Source organism: Symphalangus syndactylus, chromosome X (genome assembly GCF_028878055.3).
Source record: "Symphalangus syndactylus isolate Jambi chromosome X, NHGRI_mSymSyn1-v2.1_pri, whole genome shotgun sequence".
Taxonomy (NCBI): Eukaryota; Metazoa; Chordata; class Mammalia; order Primates; family Hylobatidae; genus Symphalangus; species Symphalangus syndactylus.
Window position 1 is genome coordinate 36069780 of NC_072447.2, and position 15087 is coordinate 36084866.

At 47.6% G+C, this 15087-nt stretch overlaps 1 protein-coding gene across 2 annotated transcripts in view; it reads left to right on the forward strand.

Moving 5' to 3' along the window:
• Positions 1–4745: 4745 nt before the first annotated feature.
• The window catches only part of SMS (spermine synthase), a 57996-nt gene continuing 47654 nt past the window's right edge, over positions 4746–15087 (forward strand). The window contains exon 1 of one of the 2 annotated variants that reach the window (XM_055267553.2): positions 4746–5099. In XM_055267553.2, the coding sequence (XP_055123528.1) occupies positions 5051–5099 (49 nt within the window). In that variant the 5' untranslated portion in view covers positions 4746–5050. The remainder of the gene's footprint in view (positions 5100–15087) is intronic. The other variant, XM_055267554.2, reaches the window with a different exon arrangement.

Sequence of the window (15087 nt, forward strand, 5' to 3'; positions counted from 1 at the left end):
CATTTGGATTGTTTCCACCTTTGGGTATTGTGAATAACTGAATAATGCTGCTATAAACATTCGTGTTTTTGTTTGAACACCTGTTTTCAATTCTTTTGTGTATATACCCAGGAGTGGAGTTGCTAGATCATACAGTTATTCTGCTTAACCTTTCAATAAACCTCCAAACTATTGTCCACAGCAGCTGCACCATTTTACATTCCCGCCAGCAGTGTATGAGGGATCCAATTTCTCCGCATCCTTACTAACACTTATTTTCTGGTTTTTAAAATGTGTTTATTTACTTACATATAGCCATCCTTGTGGATGTGGAGTGGGATCTATTGTGATACAAACTGCTTTTTGATTTGGCAGTGGTGCTCTTGGCTTTACACTGGAATCTCCTGAGTATTTATTTATTTATTAACAATCTCAATGCCCAGGCTGTACCTGGGGCCAATTTCATTAGACACTAGGGCTAGGCCCAGGCAGTGGCAGTATGTTTAAAGCTCCCAAGGTGATTCCAGTGTGCAGCTGAAATTGAGAATCGCTGTAAAGATCCTAGCCCCCTCTTGCTTACATATATTTTTCTTTTTTTTTTTTTTGAGATGGAGTCTCACTCTGTCACCCAGGCTGGGGTGCAGTGGCCCGATCTTGGCTCACTGCAACCTGTGTCTCCCGGTTCAAGCGATCCTCCCGTTTCAGCGTCCTGAGTAGCTGGGATTACAGGCGCCTGCCACCACGTCTGACTAATTTTTGTGTTTTTAATAGAGATGGGATTTCACCACGTTGGTCAGGCTGGTCTTGAACTCCTGACCTCAGATGATCCACCCGCCTTGGCCTCCCAAAATGCTGGGATTACAGGCGTGAGCCACCGCGCCTGGCCTTACATACTCTTTTTAATCAAAATTTTAAATAGTGTTAAAATAGCTAGGTGAGTCCCACATTCATCTGAAAAACTCTAACCCTAATAGCTGATGCCAAGTTTTTAAGAGGGGAAGTGATTTCACCACAGCAGCACACGGGGGCCAGGGAGGCAGAATGTCTCCAGGGGTCCCAAATGAACTGGTGAAAACAAAAATTATATTTTAAAAAAATGAAACAAAAGGCTACTGGCTTTGATGACCAGGGCAGCGTTAAGGACTGCCAATCCCCATCAGCTCCCTCACCCGCCCTGCAATGAAAGTTTGGGACAGCAGCATGATAGGTGGCCTTACAGCGCAGGCCAATAGCCTATGGATATTTCCCATTAGCACCTCAGCTACCCATCCACTGCCACCACCACCACCACCACCTCCTCCTCCTTTTTAACAGAGGGCTCTTTTCTGCTTTTGACTTCCTTCTTCCCAGTACACACTTGCTCACTGTGTAGGACAATGTGGCTCTTTCTCTGAATTTTTAGAAACTCTGTTGCCGATGTCCAGCTTGGCCTGTCTGCTCAGAAGCAAGTGGGCCCATTTGAAAGGGAGGTAGGGAGAGGACTAATACTTAATACTAGCATTTTGCTAAGTGGGTCACCAAAGCTTTCACCCTAAGCCTGGACTTCATCTTGTTGTCTATATTGTCACTGCACTGTAGCCACACACTCCCAGGATCACACCTGGAGTTGAACAAGCAGTTTTCTTCTCCTTGCAGGTTGGGGAAACACATACCATGGGAATAGAGGCAGTGATGGGGCAGGGGCTCTCAATCAGAGGGTGAGAGAAAGGATGACTTAGAGGATTTGCACCTGGGTATGTTAGCGGCACCTGACAGCGATAACCTGTCAGGTGAGAATGCCCCTGTATGTCAAGTGCACCTGAATGTGTGTTTGGAGTTCCCAGCATGGCCAACCAGAGTCATTCCTCATCTATGGGGAACATCTGAGCCTCTGGCCTGGCCAAAGCAGTGTGGGTCCTGAAGGGGATTGAGGCCCTTTGTTTAGGGTAAATGAAGGTTGCCAGGTTGTTAGGGGGAGGGTGTTCTCCTGTTGAGCCCACTGCCACTGGATCGTCCCCGTATGTAAGTTACCAATCAACTCTATGTCTTTGAGTCTCTTCTTTGGCCCCTTGAACCTGGTGCCATCCCCAGTGAAGTTAATAGGCATCTGGCATGACACTGTATCAGGTGGTTTTGGGGAGCGTTTAGGGAAGCCAGGTGTTGCTCTGGATGGAAGCTGGTGCGGGGGGCAGGGGTGGGGGGAATTCTATGATTGGATGGTTTAATAAATGTTCTCTAGAAGCAGAGAAAATTAGAGTCAGGCTACAGCTGTGGTTGGTAAAGAAGTAGCAGTCACTCATATTAGCCAGGATTGGGGGGGAGAGGTGGTGTTTGGTCATATTTGTGGTTTGGACAAGGCTTTTGTTTTCTCCATGTTCAGACATGATTACAGAGTGGTCTTGTTTGTGTTTTGTCCCACCCTCGTCATAGAGTGGCCTTGCCTGATGTTGGTGTTTTCGGGAGTTGTTTCTGTTCAACAGGACATCCAGGCACAGCTGTGAGTGCCTGGCCAGCTCCGTGAAGGCAGGACTGCTTTACTCTTTCTCAGTCTTCCTTTTCGGGCAAGAGTAGTCAGCGGCAGGCTACAGGACATGAATCCACGATATCCACATTTTCACTATTGACAAGACTGTTTCAAGAATGCAGTCTCTAGTCGGACTAGATAAATCTAGTCTCTGCCGAGTCTTTTGTTGCAGGACGAGTTGCTGAAGTGTCTGATAACAGCTGTGCAGTATTTAAGACTCTGCACAGGATCCACTGGTCGACTATAACACAATTACCACAAACAAAATGATTATTAGTCCTGAAACAGGCCTGGAAGCCAAGGGCCTAGATTATAAAACTCAGGTAATGAGAACATGTTCCTGAATCCAAATAGATACTCACGGCCCAATTGGAGGTGTTTAAAAGAGGCCTCGAGCAGGATTATGTTACTGGTAAGTAGGACGTGCATTGGGAACATCCTTGCAATGACTCAGTTACCCCAACAATGTAGGTTCCATATTGAGGCCAATTTAACTCTGATGCTGTGCTAACATCATGAAGCATTTGTTGTGGTTATTTTTTGTTTTTTGAGACCGTCTCGCTCTGTTGCCCAGTCTGGAGTGCAGTGGCATGATCGCGGCTCACTGCAACCTCCACTTCCTAGGTTCCAGTGATTCTCATGCCTCAGCCTCCCGAGTAGTTGGGATTACAGGTGTGCGCCACCAAGCCCAGCTAATTTTTGTATTTTAGGTAGAGACGGGATTTTGCCATGTTGACCAGGCTGGTCTCCAACTCCTGGCCTCAAGCGATCCGCCTACCTCAGCCTCCCGAAGTGTTGGGATTACAGGCATGAGCCTCCATGCCCAGCCAATGAAGCATTTGTTAAACTCCACTTTTGTTATGGCTGTCTGATAAGTTAAGCAAAAGCATCTCAGGTTTTTCATCTCTGCTTTGTACCTTGCAGGAAACAAGGCGAGGCACAAGTGCTGGGGATGAGATTTCAAGCCTGAGCCCGAGGGCCACCTGTGCTGCCAGACACAAGCTGCAGAGCATAACCAGCTATACAATTTGCAGGCTAAGGGCACAATAAAAACACGGGGCCCCTTGTTCGAGAGTTAAGAATTTCAAGATGGCAACAGCAGAGAATTAAACCAAGTGCAGGGCCCTTCTGATGTGAGGCCCACACTGGTGCTGAGTGGGGAAAGGCACACCTGAGATCCATAGAGCCCTACTGCTCCTGCAACATGCAGGACAAAGACAACTCTATTGTCAGTGACCTGACTCCAGAGGAATGGCAAGAAGTGAAGAACATCCCAGGAAGAAAGAGGAGCTGCAGACTGACATAGCTAACTGAAGGATGAGAATTGCAATAGCTAACAAAATTGAGAATCTAGGACACAGAGAAGAATGGTAAGACATGCAGAATAACAAGCAGGTGGCCATGGGTGGACAAAAATTAATGCAGGTCCTAGAAAAAGATTCAGTTCTTAACAGAGAAAGGTCTGTTCAACAGACCCTTGTTGAACACTTGTGAAGACACTGCCCAGTTTTTGTAGAAAGGTGAAGAACTCAGTAAAACAGCCGTTGCCTGGGAGGAAGAGATGAGTTTAATATCCAGGTTCTTCGTTGCTTTTGTGGAGGCACATGAGTTCATTGATTTAAATTTTGTCTAACCATTACAGCAATTCCTGTGGCCGTGAGAGGCACGAAAGCCTGACACGATGATGGAGGCATTTGCCCAGGGATATTGTCAGTGCAATAAAGAATAATTTTAGTTCAGACGCTCATGCTCTCTCCCCTTTGCCATCATTTTGTTGAACAGCAGCCATAACCCCAGTGTCAAAAATAAGCCCACGGCAAAGGCTATTGCCATGAATAGAGGCGCCAGTGATGGAGGAGTCCTGCTAGACAAGCAACTCCGGACTCTGCAGTTTCCTAATTCAATATTAACAATGCTGTCCTCTTACTGGCTTCTCCCTCATTCTTATTTTGCGTGAAACTGTAGATAACGTAAATGCCCAAGCGCTTTCTATTCAGTCCTCAAATGCAAAGCAGACCCTTGCTAATAATGGTAATAATCCGAATGGGATTAACTGCAGCATTTTAAGAAAAGGCAGGCAGTACTCTTAGACTACAGGGGTGGATCTCATAATTTGATTTTCCCGACTCCGCCAGGAAACAAGAGGGGCCTTGGCTTGGGGAGAGGTGTGTGGGGAGGCGTAAGGGGTGGGCCCCCCGGAAATCCTGCTGCGCTGTTTAAACCTAAGGTGACCTAACGGATGGCGGGAGCGGCCGCGCGAGCCTTGGAGCAGGGCGCGGCCATTGGTGACGCACGCCGGGGAGCACGGCGCCCACGGTTCCACCATTAGCGAGGCCTCACACCCGGCGCTCCAAGTTCGGGGCTGGAGGCGTCCCGGCTTCCTCCCTCCCGGAGGCGGGACCGGCCCCGCCCCCGCGCCCCGGGTCGCTCCCGGCGGCCCCTCCCACCTCCTAGTCCTGGCCTCCCCGGGCGCAGCGCACTCCCCGCCGGCCGCAGCCTGACACGCCGCGCGGCCCCCCAGTCTCCCGCGGCCGCTCCCCCAGGCATGGCACAGGGCCTCGCCTCACTATGGCAGCAGCACGGCACAGCACGCTCGACTTCATGCTCGGCGCCAAAGGTGAGGGCGCCCGCCGCCACCTGCGCGGCCATCCCCGCCGCTCCCGCCGCCTGGCGGGCTGGGGCCGGGGTCGGGCGGGGCGTGCGCCGCGGGCCGAACAATGCGGGCGGCCCGCGCGGCGCCGCAGTCTCCCGGACTGCCGCGCACAGCGCGCTGCGGGGCCGCGTGCACCGGCGGGCGGGCGGAGGCCGCGCTCCTGCTGGCTCCGCGCTCCGTCCCGGCCGCAGCTCGGGGCCTGGAGGGGCAGTCCCGGGTGCCCGCCGGCCGCGCCGCCCTTCCGGGCCCTGGCCGTCCACCCGCGCTCCCACGCGGGCTCGCCGCCTTCGCGCTCCCGCTCGGGGAGTCCCCGGGCTGCCGGGCGCGGGCGGACCCCCCCCATGGGACGAGGGTTGCAGCGACTGCGGCGGAGCGAGGCGTGACCCGCGCGGCGAGCCTGGGCTGGGGGCGTGCGCCGAGCGGGGTTGCCCGCGCGACCTTTTCCTGTTCTTGCAGGCGGGTAAATTTCCCTCTTGGGGGCGGGGGTTTCCCCTCGTAGGGAGCTGGGGCTGGGGAAAGGTCTGCGGACGCGCAGCGCTTGCAGAATTCTCAGCCGACTGCGTAGGAGACGGATCCCCCGGAAAGGAACTGGGGGACGGGAAAAGGAAACGATTATTATTATTGGGGGTGGGGAGGCATGAGGTCTGGGCGCGGGAATCGTTTACACCCCGAATCGGGGAGCTATCAAAAGACAGCCGGCCGGGCGCGGTGGCTCCCGCCTGTAATCCTAGCACTTTGGGAAGCCGAGGCGGGCGGATCACGAGGTCAGGAGTTCGAGACCAGCCTGGCCAACATGGTGAAACCCCGTCTCTTCTAAAAATACAAAAATTAGCCGGGCGTGGTGGCACGCGCCTGTAATCCCAGCTACTCGGGAGGCTGAGGCAGGACAATCGCTTGAACCCGGGAGGCGGAGGTTGCAGTGAGCCAAGATCGCGCCATTGCACTCCAGCCTGGGCGACAGAACAAGACCCTGTCTCAAAAAAAAAAAAAAACCGACCAGAAGACAGGGGCCTGCTAAAGTCGGAACCGTGTGCAGGAAATTTGAAGGGGAGGGATACTTTGCAGGCCTCTTTTCTCGGGGTGCCTCTGTCGGGGGGGGGGCGGTTGGGGGTGGGAGTCGCGGGAAGGATAGAACTGCCCTTTCTTTTTCTGGTAGCTTTCAAACCTCTGACTGCCGCAGACTTGAATCTGCACTTCCCATAGGTTCCACTTGGAGTGTCTCGCTCATACCTTGCTTTTCCCACTGTTTTCCTCGAATTGGATAGAGCAGGCTTTTCTCTTACCATTTTTAACACTGACTTTTTCTTTCTTTCTGAATTTCTGAGTACTCACTTTGCATTTTCTCCCGCAAATTTAAAGGATCTCCGAAGGCACAAGATTTAGTGAAGACTGAGGATTTGGAGCAACACCTGGGTTTGAGTCTGGCTTCTTCCTGATGGGCTCTGCGTGTGGCCTTAGGTTTATGTTAACCTTTCTGAGCCTTCCCTGTCCATTAAAAAAAGAAAAGTGTACACCTCTTCGGGCTTTTACTCTTAAGAGGGTGGCTATGGAGCACAGTGTAGGGTTTTTAAGCAATGTCAGTGTATTTAGGTGGTCTGAAGTGACTTGGAGAAGACAAAGCATGTTAATTTTAGTTCCCACATTTCTTAGGTGAGGATGTAGGGCAGGGAGACTGCTAGAGATGAAATGGTGCTTGAGTGGTGGAGCTGAAGAGCCAAGGTTTCATTAATTACCCTGCCAGCCCTAGGGCTGAATGGTTAATGAAAGCTCTAGTATACTGAATTTAGCAGTGAGGAGAAATAGTGTATTAGGGTCACCCAGCTAGTAAGGGGTGAGTCTGGGAAGTGTCCCTGTTGTGAGCACCTTGTGAACACTCACCTGTATTTATCGTCCATGGATTTTCTTAACTTATTTTTTTTTTTTTTTTTTTTTTTTTCTGAGATGGAGTCTCACTCTGTCGCCCAGGTTGGAGTGCAGTGGTGCGATCTCGGCTCACTGCAACTTCCATCTCCTGGGTTCAAACAATTCTTGTCCCTCAGCCTACCAAGTAGCCAGGATTACAGACTCGAGCCACCACGCCCAGCTAATTTTTTTTTTTTTTTTTTTTCTTGAAATGGAGTCTCGCTCTGTCGCCCAGGCTGGAGTGCAGTGGCGCAATCTCGGCTCACTGCAAGCTCCGCCTCCCGGGTTCACGCCATTCTCCTGCCTCAGCCTCTCCGAGTAGCTGGGACTACAGGCGCCCGCCACCACGCCCGGCTAATTTTTCTGTACTTTTAGTAGAGACGGGGTTTCACCGTGGTCTCGATCTCCTGATCTCGTGATCCGCCCGCCTCGGCCCCCCAAAGTGCTGGGATTACAAGCGTGAGCCACCGCGCCCGGCCTTTTTTTTTTTTTTTTTTTTTTTTTTAAGTAGAGACAGGGTTTCACCATGTTGGCCAGGCTGGTCTCAAACTCCTGGCCTCAAGCGATCCGCTTGCCTCAGCCTCCCAAAGGGCTGGGATTACAGGCATGAGCCACCGTGCCCGGCCTGTCCATGGGTTTTTTTTTATGCTTTAAGGAGGGTGATCTTAGCATGGGGCCCAAAGACTCTGGCACTTCCCTTTGTCCTTAAACCTGCTTGGCCAAATTTAGATTTAGCCTCTTGAAGTGCTGGTTCACAATAGGATGTTTTTGTTGTTTTGTTAAAGTGGGAAAAGAGCGAATGAAGAAAAAGCGAGAGAATTTTAACATTTTGGGCTGACACTGTCCAGGAGAACCATGGATGTATAGTGTGGGAGGGAGGAGGAGAAACTGGCGTTTTTTAAGTTGGAAAGGTGTGGAAGTGGCATCTTAATTTAGTTGTGCAAAGAGGAAGTAAAAAGATTGACGATAAAGACGTGTATAGATCAGAATAGAACGTTCTTAAGAGGGAAAGATGAAATATAAGCTGTTAATATTCTAATTCCCGGTCTGTTCTTAAAGATGAGAAAGCTTTGATGGCAAGGTGAACATTCTAGAAAGAAATATTACGTGTGTGTGGGGGGGTGGGGAATGTGTGTATGTACGCATCTGTCAGACCTTGAGTCATTACAAGTGTTCTGGGCTAAGAACTCCGATTCATATTGTATTCTCTCCCATCACTTTATTTGGGGTGAAGCACATCGCCCTGTCAGTATCCACATTTGAAAAATAAAGAGATCCTGGCTAGACTGGGATCTAAGTTCGTTTAGTTTTTAGTAAGGGGAACTTGGTGAAAAATCGACTTGTGAGGTCTCCAAAAACATTTAATTGATAATGAGTCAAAAGGCATTACTCTTGGCATGTGAATATTGGATGTGACTCAAGGGTGAGTCAAATGCCTGTGGAGCCTGGATTCATGTTCTTCTTTTCCCCGTTTGTCAGTAATCCTTTCTAATGTTCCAGTTCCATGATGTGATTTTAGTGGAATTAAACTTGAACCACTTAGTTATTATGTTGTTACTGTGTTGGGAACGCAGCAGCCACCAGACCTCCAAGAGCAACTGTAGATCGGGCTTGGTGCTGGTTTAGTGTTCTGGCTGATGAGGTGTAACCCAGGAAATTTTTATTTTTGCTTTTAAAAAAACAACTCATTTGTGGTCATCTTGTAAGTGAAGTATTGGACTCTAAGGACTCTTGAGCCCAAAAAACATTTTGTGACTTAGCCTGAGGCTAACAGGAATAAACTTGTCCCATGTTTAGATAGTTGAGGCATATCTGAGCTGGTGGAGGAAATGTGATCTGTTCCTAGCCCTATGTGCTAGGCAGGATGCCTGGGTATCCAGAGGGTGAGTGAGAGGCCGGGTGCGATGTCACATGCCTGTAATCTCAGCGCTCTGGGAGGCTGAGGTGGGTGAAGTGCTTGAGTCCAAGAGTTCAAGACCAGCCTGGGCAACATGGGGAAAACCTGTCTGTACAAAAAAAAAAAAAAAAAAAAATTAGCCAGTTGTGGTAGGTTTTCTGCACCTGTAGTCCCAGCTAGTTAGGAGGCTGAGGCGGGAGGATCCCCTGAGCCCAGGAAGTCGAGACTGCACTCCAGCCTGGACAGTGGCGTGAAACTCTCTCAAAACCAAACAAGGGCCAGGCGTGGTGGCTCATGCCTGTAATCCCAGCACTTTGGGAGGCCGAGGTGGGCAGATCACCTGAGGACAGGAGTTTAAGATCAGCCTGGCCAACATGGTGAAACCCTATCTCTACTAAAAATACAAAAATCAGCCGGGTGTTGGTGGCCTGTGCCTGTAGTCCCAGCTACTCTGGAGGCTGAAGCAAGAGAATTGCTTGAACGAGGGAGGTGGAGGTTGCACTGAGCCCAGATCGTGCCACTGCACTCCAGCCTGGGCGACAGAGAGACTGTGTCAAAAAAGCAAAACCCGCACACAAAAACAATGGTGAGTGAGCTGCTATAGCCTCTTCTTGCCATGTTGGAGTGGAAGGTCTCTAACAGGCCAGCCAGCTCTGAAAAGGTCTAGCAATCCTATGTCCATTTTTTTCCCCTGGGCTGGGCATATCTTTTGAAGGCAGACCTCCACCAGGGTCTGTATCCTGGAGACAACTCTGGTACGTGGTAGATATTTGGTACACGCTGATTAAATAGACCAAGTTTATGTTATGGTAAATGTGGAATGCTGGTTCATGTCCATTAGGGGAAAGTGAGACACTCATTTACCTTGTAGGATTATGAGGATGGTCCAGAATTCAGAAACGTGGCAGATACTGTTAGGTCTGTCATTTGGACCATTGCTATATGATTTGTGCAGGGACACAAAGTGATTTGTGTCGCTCAAATTCACAAATTCTATAACTAACCTTGTTTAATAATTTAAGAACAGAAGGCTACTTGGGAATTACGGGCTTAGCAGAGAAGGTTTGGGGCAGGGGGTTCTGTTGTACCCTTGACCCTCAACAGGGAAGCCTGTGCACCTCTTCTCAGAGTAAGAATTTTAAATGCGTAAAATAAGTCAATCTTCAAAATATAAAACCCCCACCGTGTGGTATGGTAACATGTGCTTCACTTCCCCCCCGGCCACGGAGTCTCCCTCTGTCGCCCAGAGCTGGAGTGCAATGGCACGATCTCACTGCAACCTCTGCCTCCCAGGTTCAAGCAATTCTCCTGCCTCAGCCTCTGGAGTAGCTGCGATTACAGGCACGCGGCACCACGCCCAGCTAATTTTTGTATTTTTGGTAGAGACAGGGTTTCCGCCATGTTGGCCAGGCTGGTCTTGAACTCCTGACCTCATGATCCACCCGCATTGGCCTCTCAAAGTGCTGGGATTACAGGTGTGAGCCACCGCGCCCAGCCCATGTGCTTCTTTATTATTAACACATCAAATAACAAGATGTAGCAGCAAGGCTAATAACTTTCATAAGTAGAGCTGAGCAAAATTGATATTTAACATTGTTAGGCAAGGAGAAAAACCTGATTTTTGTGACAGTGACCAGGTATAGTTGACAATGTGTGATTTTTTTGGCCTCCAAGCATAACTGAATAAAGTGCTAAATTTCTATTAGTGAAAAGAAGTCTGTGTGTTTTTCCATTCAAGTTCACAGGCCCCCTGAATTGTGTCCATTGGCCCCTTGGGCATCCATGGACCCCAGGTTCAGACCCCCAGGCTGGGGAGGAGGAGGACTGAGACAGCCCATTCTGTGTATTGTATGTTCCTTTTAGGGGGTGTAGGTTTCCACCCAAGGCCAATGCTGGAGGCACATGTCCCTGGTTACTCTTCAAAAACAAAAGCGGCTCTTTGAACTATTTGAAAACATAAAAGTTGTACTTAGTAATTGCCACAGGGGCTAGGCGCTCTGAGTGCTTTGTGCATTATTTTAGGTAAATTCTCAAAATAACCCTGGGTAGGTCTTGTTATCCCCATTTTAAAGACAAATAAATAGGCCTAATCTTGAGGTTTTTTACTTTTTGAGTGGCAGAGCTGGAATTCAAAGCCATGTCTGTTTGATTGGAAGGCCGATTCTGCTTCCACGATTCTGAAGCCTCTTCGTTTAAGGCGGTGATTCTCAATGTGGGTGCTTCCCTCCGTGGGTGACGTCTGGCAATTTCTGGAGACATTTTTGGTTGTCACAACTGGGGAGATGCTACTAGCATCTAGTACGTCCTGCAGTGCACAGGACAACTCCCCCACAGCATTGACAGCCCAAGATGCCCATAGTGCCCAGACAGAAAAACCCTGGTTTAAATTCATACTAGACCATTTCAGTAATTTGGATGACAGATCATCAGCAAAATTTCCCTGGTCCTTCTTGGAAGTGTCAGTTACGCCCACAAATTGTTAGGCAGGGAAGGAGGATGGGCCCTGTCTTTCTCTAAGGTTGGCGCTGGGGTCTGTCAGGAGCTTGGTCATCGCTTCCTACTCAACTGAGCCTGTGGTTTGAGGTAACCTTCCCTCCCTGATTTCCTGAACCATCGCTCTTTTTAACCAGCTCCCACGCTCCCCTGCATTTGAGCTGCCTTCTGGTGGAAGCATGTCTTCTTTGTGTGTTTTAAATAGCTATAACTGTCTAAATAATAAAACCTAAACAATGTAGTTCAGATTGCATCTAGCTTTCTCAAGAGTAGAGAAAGCTTCCTTCCTCTCCCTCCTTCAGCATTATTATCCCTTCCCACTACACTTTAATCCCCCATTGTGATAACACCGCAGGCCCAGACGCTGTTGCTTTAACAATGAAGCCTTTCGAGGCTGATGACTGGGAGTGGGGAATGCATGCTTGGGCCCTACTCTACACGGACTGAATCATGGTTGGTGGAGGAGGGTGAGTTCCTGGATTTTGCATGTTTAATCATCTGCCTCACAGTAATTCTGTTACTGATTAAAGTATGAGAATTCCTCTAGTAGGTTCCTTATTTAAAACAACAACAACAACAACAACAACAACAAAAACTTGTCTGAAACCTTTGGCACACCTACCTCACTCAGCCCAACCAGTCAGCCTAGTCAGTCATTAAGTCCTGTGGCTTCTGCCTGCCAGTGTTATCAAATTTGTTGCTCACCACCTGTTCCTTACTTTAGTTTCCTGGCTACAATCCCCCCATTTGTCTCCATTTGGGGATGGGCTCGATCATTAGCAACTCAACAGGATCCCTGTCCCTTTTCCCATTTAAAAACCCTTCCGTGGGTCCCTATTACCCCATGGATGAAGTCTAAGCTCTGTATCAACACATACATCGTCAATCTCTACCCGGTTTTTCCTCTTCCCCCAGTATATTCCTTGTGCTTCTCAGTAGCCAGGAAGCACCTGGACTCAGGATTTGACAGCTTTGGAGAAGACTTGTGTGTGTGCTTTACATAGGAATTCTCATGCATTAATTGTGTTTGAAAATATTTTATGGGCTGCTTCCGGGAGATCCCTTGTTGGCATTGCCTTCCTTTGGCATGCACTTTTGCTTTGTGATTTTTTTTTTAAATGCTCTTTTCCCAATTCTGCAAAAGATTCTTAATTGCACAGGTTATGCTCTATATGACTCCAGGCTGAATAACCTCATGTTGCCAGGAATTAGTTTTATGGGCTTGCCATTAAAAAATTGAGTAAACCGTAATGATTCTTTTTAGATTGTAGTTTCCAAGTCATACCGATTTCCTTAAACCTATGGAGGTAGCATATGGTAAGATTTTAGTTTCTACTTTATATCTATAATCCTCATCTAGTTCTCATTGGGTAGTTCAGTATTTAAAATGCTTTGGAAGGGATGACAGCTGTTTAAGAAATTGACTCCATAATCAAGGCACTAGGAGTGACCCCCATCTTGGCTAACAAGGGAGGGGTACTTTTTCAAGTAATCTGAAGCCCTGCATGAGACATTCTAATTTAATAACCAGTAGTCAGTCAATGTGTCTTTTTTTTTTTTTTTTTTTTTTTTTTTTAGAAAGTCACTTTTGCGTTTGCAGTGGAGGAGTTACCGATTGGGAGTCTTCTCATCCCCTTAGTATGTAATTTACTCCGTTGTGTTTGAATTGGCAGTTTCAGGCCTTAGCTACCTTCTCAAGAGATAAAGATTAAAATGCTGTGTTCTCTAATAGCTTTAAAAAGTTAGAGCTTTTGATTTTGGATTTGATACCCAGAAGATTTGAAATTATGGGCTTTATAATTGCCATCACCATGGTTATACCAATCTCTCACATATAAGGATTAGTTATAAAGTTACCAGTATCTGTTTAAAAACGTCAATAAAGTTATTACTGAGTTTAGTTTTTGGAGTCTCTGCATATTCCAGGTGTGCACTGTGGCTCCGACGACCATTTCGTGGTATAGACTCAGTTCTTTTGAAAAGTCGGAAAACCTCAATTGAATCTGCAAACCACGTTTGTAAACCATGTACAAATGCTCTTTAAAACCCTTACAACTAGGCACTTTTCCAGACCCCAGGAAAAACAACTCTGTGGCCCTGAGGTGTGGTGGGCCTGGATTTCATTAAATTGACACTGTCATCTGTGTTCCGGAAGGAGCCACCGAGCTAGCTAGTGGTGATACTGGTGATAAATGTGTTTACGTGCTAAGCCACAGATTCAAAAGGAGCTGGTAAGAGCCAGTAGCATGTTCTAGATTCCTGAACTGACTTGACTGGGTAGTTTTACACACACCTTAATTTTTCCCTCTCCATGAAGGTGCTAATGATACTAAAATCCCACACACTGTGTCGTTGGGTGGATTGTCCAATAAAACGTTTGGAAGAGTGTCAAATGATACATAAAATACCTCACACTAATTGCAATACTTAGGGCTGAGTACTTTGAAATTGTGCCAGTGGGTAAAGATGCTCACTTATAAAGAGGTGTGAATTTAACTTGCTTGAAGGGTAACGAAAGCTCTGCTGGCAAGAGAAGAGGCAGAAAATAATGGGTTGCCCTGTGTTTTGAAGGTTGGTCTACTTTATTTAAAGGGCTTCCTCCCTAAGTTATTAAAGCAGAATTTTAAAAGGACACTTTGATTTAAGATATCAATTACTTGTGTTGCATGACTCCATTTTTTTTCATAAATGAAAATTTCTCCAGTGAGAATCCTGGGCAATTCCTAGAACATTGCTATATTTAATACGAATTCTCCCTTCTAGAAGGACCGTAGATCACAGTGTTCAAACAAGACTTATGTGCCTGTGGGCATTCCAGATTCCTTTGCTGGCCTTAGAGTGTAGAGGTGAATATAGAACTGTTCCTCAATCCTTTTTCTTAGAGTACAGGTTGAGCATCCCTAATCCGAAATGCTCCAAAATCTGAAATTTGAGCACCGGCATAACACAAAAAAATGCTGATTCGGGATTTCCAGATTAGGGACTTTTAGTCAGTGAATGTGATGCAGATATTCCAAAATGGAAAAAAAAAAAAATCCGAAACACTTTTGGTCCCAAGCATTTTGGATAAAGGATATTCAACCTATATTTTCAGGGCCAGTGCCTTGGATCATGCTTTGGAAAACAGTAGTGGCATAGTTTTTTGTTTTTGTTTTTCAAAGATGGGGTCTTGCTGTGTTGCTCAGACTGATTTCGAGCTCCTGGACTCAAGGGATCCTCCAGCCTGAGACTCCTGAGTCACTAGTGTTACTGGTGCACACTGCAGTACTGGCTGAAGTTTTATAAATGGCTTAACATTGAATCTTTTAACTGTATAATGCAATAGCTAAGTGGCCCAGTTGCATGTGGGATTTTGAGGAAGATGGTCATGGGTTTCTCAGTCCGAGTGTTTATTCCTACATGGGAGTTTGTCTAATTTGGAGCTGGAGGCTTGGTGTTGAGAAGAAAGAGGAAAGAGCTTACTATTAACTCCCTTTGGTATGAGATGCAAGAATATGACAGGACTTTTTTTTTTTAGCTTGAGTTCTGGGATGCAGAACGTGCAGGTTTGTTACATAGGTATACATGTGCCATGGTGGTCTGCTATACCTATCAACCTGTCATCTAGGTTTTAGGCCCTGCATGCATTTGTCCTAATGCTCTCCCTCCCTTTGCCCCCCA